At 37.9% G+C, this 12618-nt stretch overlaps 1 protein-coding gene across 4 annotated transcripts in view; it reads right to left on the bottom strand.

The window, feature by feature from the left end:
• Window positions 1-772: 772 nt before the first annotated feature.
• The window catches only part of LOC129514421 (coiled-coil domain-containing protein 68-like), a 50609-nt gene continuing 38763 nt past the window's right edge, over window positions 773-12618 (bottom strand). For 3 of the 4 annotated variants that reach the window (XM_055332970.1, XM_055332971.1, XM_055332972.1), the window contains exons 11-12: window positions 5931-6007; window positions 773-3424 (exon numbers count right to left, since the gene is read on the bottom strand). In XM_055332970.1, coding sequence (XP_055188945.1) covers window positions 3367-3424; window positions 5931-6007 — 135 coding nt within the window. In that variant the 3' untranslated portion in view covers window positions 773-3366. Of the gene's footprint in view, window positions 3425-5930; window positions 6008-12618 lie in introns of those variants that run through there. The other variant, XR_008665440.1, reaches the window with a different exon arrangement.

Raw genomic sequence — 12618 nt, 5'->3', positions numbered from 1 at the left:
AGGGTTTTTGGTAAATGCTCTTTAGCAGAATGATAAAGTTTCTTATTCCCAGATTGCTCAGTTTTTATCATGAATTTTGTCACTTTCCTTCACTTATTAAAATAATTATATAATTTTTCTTCTTTATTATGTGTAAATGGCTAATTACATTGATTGATTTCCAAATGACCCTTCCAACTTTCTGTAGTTCTAGTTCGATTTTTAAACCCTTATAGATATATATTTAAATAATAACAAAACAAATACGATTATTTAAATCTATGTTGCATCTTTAATATTTCCCACCAAAAAAATAATAAAGAAAGAAAGAAAGGAAGTAAAAAAGGGAGGAAGTGGGGGGAATTATAATGATTATTAGTTGAAGGAATTTTCAGTCCTTGATGGATTGGGTCCCTACTTCAATATTGATGAGGATTCTTTAATTATTTCCAGCTCAGAGGAGAGGTAAAGATTTTCAAAATAAAGAAATATGAAAATGCTTGAGAAGCATGTTTGTTCTTACTTTTATAATGCTACTATTTTTTCAAATTCAGAATAAAAACTTAATAGATTACTTTTTCCATTAATTTGGATCCAGGGAAATTTAACAGAAAAATTCAAGGAGCCATCTGAATACCTGCTCACGGCAAAAACAATCCATTTTTATGGTTTATACTGTCATGAATAATCAAATATAAGTGACTTAATTCACTTATGCATAATAATGTTAATGTAAAAAGAAATAAAAAAATTAACAAAAAATGGTATCAATTTCTTTATTGTAAGGCATACCATAAGCAATTACTCAAAAGATACATGTATTATACTAATTGTTTAAACATTTCTTTTGTTGTTGTTTAAACATTTCTTAATGAAGATTTGTTACAATATGTAATCAAAGTGAAACTAACTTTCTTTTCATTTGCTCATTCTTGTATTCAAGGTCCACCTCAGACTTTAATATCTTGATTAGCATCATTATAAGTATAACCATTTAGACTACAACTGAACTTGTGTTTCTTTTCCTGTATTTCTTGTTTGGCATTACTTTTAGGTTAATGCTTTTTTATTTTCCATTTAATCCTTTGTTTTATTGCTCAGAAATATTTATTAAAAAAACATACCAAATGGTAAAAGCTGAAACCATAAAGATATAGGAAGTAATCTATATATGACCAAAAAATGATATTGCTGATGCTACTTAAAAATTACTTTTGTATTCGAAGAGGCCAGACTGTTTTAAGCTTCTGAAACTGCTTGTTCTTGTTCTCAGGAAATCCAAAGACCATATCAGGGTGAATGTGGAGAGCACATGAGCAGGTCCTATCTGTGTAATGTCCAGCTGTACTTCCATGTTCAAAAAGGAGCAGAGTTAAATCCAACAGCGTCTTCCCATTTTTGACTTTAGAACACATTATTCTAATGGGAATCATTCTAGTTGTTAGCTCAGTTAGATGGATCCGTTTCAAAATCTCATATTTATTACCATCCATCCAGGTGACTGGGGTGTAACAGGAACCTAAGTGATCTCCAGGTGAAAGGTGAATTCACCTATTACACTGCAACTGCTTGACAGAACTTGTGGTCCCAAACTCCCTACAAACGTGTCTGAAAATACACTGCCAAAAGAATCTTCCATGTGGCATAAGGTCATAAAATAAATGTAGAATTTCAAGATTTTTAGCAGGGTAGTTTTTCTGAACCAAGCGCTCATGAGGGTAGTCCAACAGGTGAAAGACCAACTTAATTGCAGCAAAATATTTACTTTATGAGTAAGGGTTGTTTCTGACCATCATTCACAGAATAGCTCACATAGCCAACAAGGAAGCTATGCTTGTTAAAGTAGCAAAAAGAGAGGTATTTCTATAGTGTGGAAATTGACCACCTAGTGAACAGATAGAAAGAATACTGATAGCCAAGCAAGAGGTCCAAATCCTTGCTCCATCACTGGCAGCAGGGGAAATTACTGGACCTCACAGTATCTACCCCTGTAAGACGGGGTAATAATATGACCTGCTTTTGAGGCCTGTTGGGAAGATTCAAGTAATTAATTCAGGTAAAGTACTTAGAAGTGTTCCTGGTGTAGGAACTGTGCCATAAATGTTATTAGATAACTACACTTGAAAAACTAGCAAGCAATAAAAACATGAAGCATGAAATGCACACATAGAATTATGCGACATTTAAAAGATTAGAATACTCTGATGAATTTATAAATACATTACTTTATCTCCTTTGCATGTATTTTTAAATATTTCATAGACAATACCGCTAGCTCACATTCCACATTGAAAGCCTTGAAGCATCTTTCCTGAGAAAACGTTTACAGTCATACTGCAGAGAGGAGGATCAAAAGGCTTACAAGGAATTCACCCTTTAGTATGGCCAAGGCTGCCCATTATTGCTTCAGTTCAAGTGTTTTCTGTGTGTCAGCATGTTTGCATTTCTACGAATTAGAGTGTGGTTTTCTTCACAGCAATCACAAACTCCACCTGTGATGAATGCCTGTATCAAAAGGTAAATAAAGCACTGGACATCTAATTCTAATTCATGAATTCAGGTCTTCCTGGCTGCGGACAGCAGCCACTGTTCCTCTAAACCCAAAATATACACACTTTTATGGAGGTTTCTGAGCTGCCGGCATTGTGTTTGTATTCTTCCCTCCAAATATCTTCTTAGATAATATAATGAATCTTGAAAAGAAAATTAGTCACGAAGCCAGAGTAACAAACTCCATTTCTTTGTGCTTATTTGTGGGTTGTCTCTAGCAACCAATTTGCAATCCTAACTGAAGAACAATGGCTTCCTAAAGTGTGGTGAGATGCCATGAGTCTCAGCTTTGGAGGGTTATGTGGGTTGGGGAATTAGCTAAAAAAACCTACTCCTCCTCCTGCCCATAAGGCAGTAAAGAATTACTCTCCCACTAACAGTGGGTCAGGAGATGAATTTATAAGTTCACGTTAAGATATTTTTTATTATCCAGAGTTAACTTTAAAATATATCCTTGACTCATGCACACATACACTCTTCCATTTATATACATAAAACCACTATTGAAAGGTTATAGTTGACAACCTTAAACCACCCTCTTCAGCAAAAAATCTGCAAAAAAAATTCAGATCTTTTTTAAGTTTAAAGCAAAATTCATTTTCCATCAAAAGCCCCTGATCTCTTCACTTAGTAAGTTTTGAAGGAAGAGTTCCTTCCCTTGAATATATATTCGTCTGATTTTCTGGAATGTCATCTTTCTGCAAAAGTATTGATGTAGAGTAAATTCCATTGAATACTGGCATTGAGCCATTTTAACAAGCAAGTTTCGGCTGTGTTTCAAGGAATAAATAAGACCTATATAGTGATCTTCCTCATTCAGATCTTCAGCCAGCCGGCTCATTTCCGGAGCCTAATCAACATCAAATAGGGCGTAGTGCCGACAGTCTTCAATTCACTGTAGAAAAGACCATACAATTATCAAAATCGAGCACATTAAACTTTAGTGATATAATTGCCGTATCACCAGCATTCCCGTCTCCACCACCGCTGTACTACCAAGTCTGAACTAATTGCTTTAGTCTAAGAGAAATGGTGGTTAATTGGGTGATTCTAATTCCCCAAGAGACATGCTAAAATCACAAGTGGAAGCATCAAACTTATGCAAATTCAGCCAGTTGTAGTAGGACAAGAGTGACGAAGAGCGAGGGGAGGGGAGAGAGACTTAGAGCCTGTCTCTGCCATTCCACACAGTGAAGACATGCACTGGAGTGACTCGAGACCTTAGTCAACCCTTCTGCCAGGACGTTTTAATTCTGTGGGCTTCTCAGTCTGAACTTCTCTCCTCATTGTGTGATTCTAGTATTTAAAATATATGGGTGTGCAACTCACACACACTTCCACGTGTGTTCTGTTGTTATTGTCTAAGAACAAGACCCTCAATCTCCAGTAAACACCTCTTCCAGACAACAAGACCCTCAATCTCCAGTAAACACCTCTTCCAGGGTTCAAGAACTATCTCTATGTTCTAATGCTCAAGGGAAACACCTTGCTTTTTGGTACTTACTGAGAGATATAGAAGTATATTTTATGGGTGATTAGGGAGATTTGCCTGGATTAATCTTGAAATGTACATGATTTTTCCCCCCTTAACAGCTACTTTCCTACTCCAATCTCTCCCTTGAGTTATAATTCCATTGCATATGGGTGAACCTGGACTTACCAAACCATACCATAGCTTACATTCTCAAAGCAGCCAATTGGCCATATTTCATTTTGCAAACATGAGATCTATCAAGTCAGAGGAATTAAAAACAATCTTTAAAACCAAAAGATCTTTAACAATTAATTTGCTACAGGTAAAGAATTGGCAGTAGAAGTCATTCTCTCTAGCACATTCCCTTTGTGTTAGAGTATCCATGTTCAAGCCTGTTGTTAGAATATAGAGACAACCGGTTGCTCCTTCCTCTACTCTGCTCTGGCTGCACTCCCTACAGGGTCAAACAGCTGAGGATGGCCAGGATGCTGTAGCACCCTAAGGGGACTGCTATCTGGTGAGAACGTAAAAAGGCAATCACCTCCCTTTCCCTTGGAGTCATGCTTGCCCTTCTATACTGGACCCTTCATTTCTTCCCCTACTAAAGTGACTGCTTCTCTCACTGCTTCTGAAATGTGGGTATTTCACTTTTCTCCTTTAATATTTCTAGGGCTTTTTCTTTTCTTTATTGGAAGTTGCAGAGCTGGCGGCCAAAAGAATTGATAACATAGCACCTGGAAGCCCAATGATTCTCGAAGACTCGATTCAGAATGGCTTCATCTTGTCTCTGACTACATACATCATTAACAAAGTGAAGCATGGCTGCAGGGAGTTCTGAAGGGGGAGATGGATCTCCCTGATTTCCTGGACTGATGCGAATCACAGCAGGGCTGACTTGCTACCCCAGGCACTGCCCCGAGGAGAGTTTCAGAAAACAGGCTTCTGCCCTAGAGGGACTGGCCTGGGAAATTCAAAAGCTGCTAGAACAGGAAGTTTTTAATCACTTTTTAAATCATTCATGTAATTACAGACTCTGTTTTCTTTTAAGTGATAATTTCATAGACTATTATGGAAATAAGATTTGAGCCCAGAAGTCTTTTTTTTTTTTCAACTTGTCATTTCAGATTCTGTCCTGTTAGAAAGTGACTTTGATGGTTTCAACCAACATTTTGATTGCTGTAGTGGGTCATTATCATTGCTTGATTCTGTCATTATTAGATAGTTACTGAAGACACTTACTGTCAGCAATACAGGAAATAAAGTGAAATACAAGGAACTATTCCTGCCTTCTTGACATTTACAATCTACCTGGTTTGAAATATGGACATTCACATAAGTACAAACAATTTATAAATAAGTGCTCATCAACAGAAAAACAGAAATAATGGAGAAACAAGGACCATAGAGAAGATGATGTGTGCTGTTTGGAGAAAGTGTTGAAGCCAAGACGAGGCCTGTTTAATGGAACAAAGCAAGAAAAGATATCTAAATTAATTCACTCATTTATTCAGTAAGTATTTCTATGTTGGGCTTTGAGAGTTCAATGATGAATAAGTAACATGGGGGGACAACAGGGTGGCTCAGCAGTTTAGCACCGCCTTCAGCCCAGGGCGTGAGCCTGGAATTTGGGGATTGAGTCCCACGTCAGGCTCCCTGCATGGAGCCTGCTTCTCCCTCTGCCTGTGTCTCTGCCTCTGTGTGTGTGTGTGTGTGTGTCTCTCATGAGTAAATAAATAAAATCTTAAAAAAAAAGAATAAGTAACATAGGTCTTATTCTCAAGAACTGGGAAACAGACAGTAAACCAATGATCACGTAAGTACTAATAGATTGGAATTATTTCTCAAGTGGGATAAATGTCAACATTCATGAATGAATGTCCAACAGAAGCTTTGAAGGCAGATGGTGGCGGAGGAAGACAGACCTTACCTTGTAGAGACAGCCTTTGATACTGTTGTCCTAGGAGTGTCAGACCAAAGTGCCACCTTGGTTTTTAGTTCTTTATTCTGCAGTTGAAAAAAAAAATGTGCAGAGATCACATAGGTAGCAGATTTATCAGTCACATGCTTAATGCTTCTGATCAACCCTCCACCTACATTACTCCTTGGCAGTAAGCTTGTTTCAGTCACTCTATTAGAATACAGAATACAGCCAGTTGAGAGTCACAATTATCTCTGAAATTACAAACACACCTTAAAAAAGTGCACAATTTTCCAAGGGATTAAAATGGAGCTACTCTATGTTATCTTCTGAAATTTAACAGCTGAACTGTGTTTGATTTTAGTTTCTTTTACATAGACAGATGCAAAAAACTTCATAAAATAATTTTGCTAAAGAACCTTGTTAAAGACACCCACGATATTGATTACATGTTTGGCTTTCTTGTGCAATCTCCTGATTATAAGCTCCGTGAAAATAAGCACCATCTGTTCTTTACTATACAGTTCATGGCATTTTTAGCCCTAATTTTCTCACTGAAACCTCAGTTTCTTGATCTCTATACTAGTGGTAAATGATACACATCTTGCCTAGCATGTATTAGTTGTTGGAAGAAACAAATCCCATGTGATCATAATATTTTAAATCTGGAAGCACTCTCATAATTCTAGGAGATAGTGTAATGGTATTAATAAGGACGACAAGAGTTTAAGTTCTCAGGCTCAAATCCTTGCCACTCAGTAGCTATGTGACCTCACTTAGTTACCTAACCTTTCTGAGCCCAGTTTCCTCATCTGTATAATAGAACCATAATCTCTTCTTCACAGGTTCTGAAATGACATATCAAGATGTATTCAGTTCAGTGTCTGACACAGATTTTAAGACTTCAGGCAGTTGGTTATGATTTTCTAGTTCAAGTACCATTTTTATGATGAAAAACTGAGGTCCAAAGAACTTAAGTGCCCGCCATCGTGTTCATGACAAAATTCAGGTTCAAGACAGGTCCTCCCAGTCCAGAGCCAACGCTTCCTCTATAGGGAAGTGGGTTGCATGGACCTCTATAGGTCAGAGGTGTTTAAAGGGTACACCAGCCCAGCAGGGGCTGGGACAGAAAGGGGGCGAGGTGGGAGGTTGACAGGTGGAGCTGTGGCTCTAAATCTTTTTTTTTTTTAAGATTTTATTTATTATTCATGAGAGACACAGAGAGAGATAGATAGACACAGGCAGAGGGAGAACTCGAGAACTCCAGGCTCACGCCCTGAGCTGAAAGTAAAGCTTAACCACTGAGCCATCCAGGCGTCCCAGAACTGTGGCTGTAAAAGTAGAGTCACACACTAGCTCCAATCCCTATTAGGAAACTAAGGATTTAAAGTGTCATATAATTGAAGTTTAAAAGGTATTTCTTAAAAGTCCACCAGACGGTTTGGAGTAAGCCAACACCAAAATGCATGGTTTAGGGAAATAGATGTTAGAATTTTGATGGAAGCAAGAGTGTTAATAATTAGGAGTGCCTACCAAATATCAAGACACTTGTCAGGTGCTTTCTGTTCATCTTTTCTTTGATAACTTTTATTCTTATGCATGTTAAAGAAAGAAGGCTGGCAAAGCTCAAATTGTTTAGGTAACTTGTTTCTAATAACCCACACATTGTATATGTAGCATTTTGTATAATGCACAAGTTTAATGCATAAGGCCTGTCTGCCAACTTCCATGCTCTTTGTCCTGTTAGATATTTTTCTGTAACCAGAGGAATTAGTTCAGCCTTCTTATATTACAAATAAGTAAAGGGTGAGCCTCAGGAACACAGAGACTCAATGATTTCTAAAGGAATTCCAGATATGATAAATAGGAAATAGATAAAAAAAAAAGTAAACTGTCAACAATTAATTTAGAGCAACTATCCATCCACACATCCAGTTAGTCAGTCTCCACCATGTCTATGGCACCACGCCGGGAGCAGAGTGAATGTGAAGAAGTGCAGGAAAGCACAGGTCTTTCCCTCCAGTATGCAGGATGCATAATACAGTGGAGGTGATAAAACAAATGCATGAACATTAAAAATAAAAATAAATCAAAGCAGATCAGGAGATGCCATAGGCAGTAGGTAATTAATTGCTACATAAAAGGTATAACAGAAATCAGTGTGACTGGAATAGTTTATGACATTTTCATATACAAAGATATTTCACCTGGACCTTGAAGACAAAGTGAAATGGCCAAGGTGGAAGAGAAGGGGGAAAAGGACTAAGGCAACAGTTCTTAAAGTGTGATCTCAGCATCTCAGCAATATTAGCATCACGGGGGAATGCTAGAACTACAGCTAGAACTACTGCTTCCTCAGTGTCCAGCAAGACCTACAGAGAAACCCAGATGGCCAAGCGATTTGTTTTAAGAAGCTCACCAGATGATTCTGACATCTGCTCAAGTTTGAGAACCATTGGACCCAAATGCTGGTTTTCAGTGCCTGTTGTATATTGGAATTATCTGGGGAGATAGAAAATCTACTGATGCTAGGGCCTCATCCCAGAGAGTCTGTTAACTTGGCTGTAGTCTGGATTCAAGAGTTTTGGAGACTCGCAGGGTGCCTGGGTGGCTCAGTCGGTTAAGCGTCTGCCTTTGGCTCAGGTCATTATCTCAGGTTTGTGGGATCGAGCCCTGCATCCATCTCCATGCTCAGCTGAGAATCTGCTTAAGACTTCTGCCCCTCCTTCCACTCTCTCTCAAATAAAATAAATAAATAAAATCTTTATTAAAAAAAAAGAGTTTTCAAGACTCCACAGGTGATTCTAACGTGCTGCCAAGATAATAAACTACTGGAGTAAGGAAAGCAGAGCAAGATACGGATTTTGCCCTTTCTTATCCCTCGGCATCTATACTGCATAATAACTAAAATATCTTCACAGACTACGATCAACGACCATTTCACTGTAATCTTTCAAGAGATAAGCATTTAAGTCTCAGGTATGAAATGTACTTCAGATTTGATAAATTGATAATAAAGATGCTCCTTGGATAATGGAGATAAAGCTAATATACACTCCAAACAAGCATAGGCACATATCACAGGCCAAATACGCTGCTGAGAAAAACTCCGCACAATATTCTATGAGTTAGGAAGCAAGATGAATCACAACATCCTGATGACAATGAAGATTGGAATAAAAATAATCTACGCTGGACAATTACGTAAAGGCTATTGGGAGTTTTTCCAAAATAAACTCCCAGTTTCTCAAGTTCCTGAGTATCGAGCAATACAAAAACATAAGAACTATCATGTTACACTGTCTCTATGCTCATTTGCCTCAGCTCCTGTGCTGATTTATTTCAGCTACTAGATTTAGGGATTTATTTTTGATTCACGGCCTATCATAGTTTTTCCTTTAACTAGGACATTCATGAGTTTTATTACATTATTATTTTACAAAACTATAAATCACTGACCATAATACGTCTGCTATTATGATGACTCTATCCAAGGATAGTGTGTTGACACGGCTTTCCAAAAGAACCTAATTTTTGCATACTTTCTATCAACACATGTTTGTTAAATTAAATTTTAAGGATCATGATGAGTATATAAAATAATATAATCTTCAGTGTTTAGAAAATGGAGTAATTTCTGAAGATGTATTTCTATATCAGCAGGTCATTAGTGAGGAAGCTAGAAATGCATGCAATGTGAGAGGAATGTCGGAGCTGAAAATTAAGATGATAAAGATACAGCAAGAGTAGAAAGAAAAGTAAATAATTTTGGTAGTTAATCAGAAATCTTCCAGTGATATTTTTTAAAGTTTTAAAAACCTTAAAGTTGTTGTTGTTGTTTTAAAGGATAGAGTTATATGAGTAACTACATCTCCTTCGCAGAGAGGGGGAAAACCTGCTAAGATAGAAAGAGTACCACAGAAAAAAAGTATTTGTTATCATGACTCAAAAAACTGGAAAATGGAAAACACTGTGATATAGTTACTGCGACAATGACTAAAATAAATATAAATGGTCAGGCGAATTTACCAACTCTTCATTTCTAAATACATCTTGTACGCACACACATGTATTTCGCACATGCACATACACACTTACCCTCCCAACATACACTTAAGTAATCACACCAACAAATAGATTTTGTGGTGGTGATGGGGCGGGAGGGGGGGAGGGGATGTGCTTCCAAGATAATAAGACTCAAATGAGTGATTTTGAATGAGTTTCTTAACTTCTCTGAATCTCAGTTTCATCACTTATAAAATGTAATAACTTTCTCCCAGAGTAGTTTTGAGGATTAAAGAAAATGAAGCATGTCGCATGCCTAAAAAGAGATTAATGTTTTTGGTATGATGCTGTCTGTGTGGTTTAGAAACACAGTTGATGTGTTTAAATGGGTTGCTCAAGCTTGGGTGACCATTTTCATAAATGCAATCAATTCACCCCGTTACTTAACGGATCCCAACATAGGCAGTGGTCTTACATTTGCGGTGCAAGATCGTATACTCCTGCATAAATCATCCAGCTTAAGAATTTCATAATAAAGCACTGATTAGGACCAAACCAGAAATAGGCAAACCATGGCTCAAATACTCACTGAATTCGAGTACCTGGTCAAATATCACAGGCTCAGAGATGCCCTTCCCGACTACCATCACTCTATAACTATCACATTGTCCCATTCTACACTTTTCAGAGCACTCGTCCCTCTCTAATTATGTTGTTTATTTACCTGTTTATGCGTTTATTGTCTGTGTCTTTATTTAAAGTATAAGCTAGGTGAGGTCAGAGACAGTCCATTCTGTGCAATACCCATATACCCAGCACTTGAAACATTTCCTGATACATCATAAACACACAAAACTATTTGATGAATAAATTAAATTAATGTGGCTTGGACTTTTTAAAGCTGAAATGGTCATTGTAAAATTCCTTGCTGTGAAGGAAAAGATTTATCTACTCAAGATAATTAGTTTTGAGAATATAAATATATTTATCAGATACTGCTACAGCTTGAAGACTTTTTTTTAAATAAAAGAAAACATTTAAAAACAGAGGCCTGAATGGAGCCATGTACAGAGAATCTGAGACAATATTGACAGGTATTTTTACATCACTGCAGAGAGTCTGCAGCCAACCAAGAAGTTTCCATGAGGGGAACAAATCTGTTGCTTTCTCGTGTAACACTGAGTGGCTAATCAGCAATTATTTGCTGAATTTGGAAAGACAGAAACAGTGTACAATGGAAAGACCAAAAGGCCGATTGGATAACGTATTGCACCTGAGCAATCTGAGTTATAGTGCCGGTCTATTTAAGACAAGAATATTTGTTTTGGGGATGACAAAATAGACACAACTAAATGAAATAAAACTGAATTAAAACAGCAGTACCACTGATACCTTGTCCTGAAAAACAATCTAATGTCCAATAGTACACCAGCACAGTGGCTGTTATGTAAAAGTAATGTAATTGGTAAGCAAAGACTTCACATTATATTGTTATAAAGAGACAAAGACTCCTTGGCATAGTCCATGATCTAGCCCCTTCCTACCTTTTCAATGCCATCCCATGCTATTCCATACAACTCTTAGGTTAGAAGCACTCCCAATGGCTCCCTGTCCTTCTTCCTGACATGTTCTATCACCCAGTTGTTCACTAGGCTCAGGTTAAAATTCATTTTCTTAGCTTACTCCCACCCACCAATCCAAGTCCTCCACCCAGTGTTATCTTGCTCTGTCCTTGCAAAATGCTTCCATAATATTGCTAGTTACATGTTCCTTTATGTGTGTCTCTCTCTCTCTAGACAGTATATTCCAGAATGTGGGGTTCCTGTCTCTTTTGTTCAATATCGTTTTCTTCAAACTTAGCCACTTCCCAAACTTAGCCACTTCCCATACCTCTACAGCACAGCAGCCACTCAATAAGTACTTACAGAATCAATGACAAGATTGATGATGTGAACAAATGAATGAAATGAATAGAAGCTTAAAAACCCAATGAAGCAGGCATAACGTGATGCCATGTACATAGACCTTACATACACAGGCATGTCACAGGCACATCGAGTCCCAGAGAAACACAGATGGACACAACTGATTACCCATGGGTGGCAAGTCTGCATGATTTCCTTGTTAGATGTACTTAGCTGTATTTCCTAATTTGTATGGGATTAATGAATATATATTAGTAACAAAAATAATGTAAGAAAAAGTATTTTATCAAGTAATATTTGCCAAAAAGCCACTAAGTACAAAAAAACTGTGAGGAAATCCCCACAGAGACATTCCTTGGGAGGAAGAGGCTCTAATGTGGTCTGAATCCCATCATCTGAGCCCCTGGGTGTAAGCGGGCCAGCCATTAACGGGTAGTTGCATGCACACTAGTGTTGAGCCAATTATTCCACTGCCCCTGCACTTTACGGTTGCACGGGACTTGTGCAAGCTCTGCCTTTCTCCAACAGCCACAGGCAACCTAAGGAGGGCAAGCATCGAAGCACAGCCCGAGGCTCAAAGGGTTCACCCTCCAGGACGGAGAGAATGGTGACCCTCTGGGAAGGGGAGAAATGGCACAACACGGCTGTGGTTACAACGTTTAAGATGTAAAACTATTTAAAAACTGTGCTGAATGGATTATGATTTGCCTCTTCTGTTTGGGGAAAGCAGAGAGCAAGGGGGCAGCTCCTGTCTGGTCTATCGCGGG

The sequence above is a fragment of the Nyctereutes procyonoides genome, unplaced genomic scaffold (assembly GCF_905146905.1).
Source record: "Nyctereutes procyonoides isolate TBG_1078 unplaced genomic scaffold, NYPRO_anot_genome, whole genome shotgun sequence".
Classification (NCBI taxonomy): domain Eukaryota; kingdom Metazoa; phylum Chordata; class Mammalia; order Carnivora; family Canidae; genus Nyctereutes; species Nyctereutes procyonoides.
Note: the sequence above shows the minus strand (reverse complement) of the source record. Positions and strands in the feature narration are given on the sequence as shown.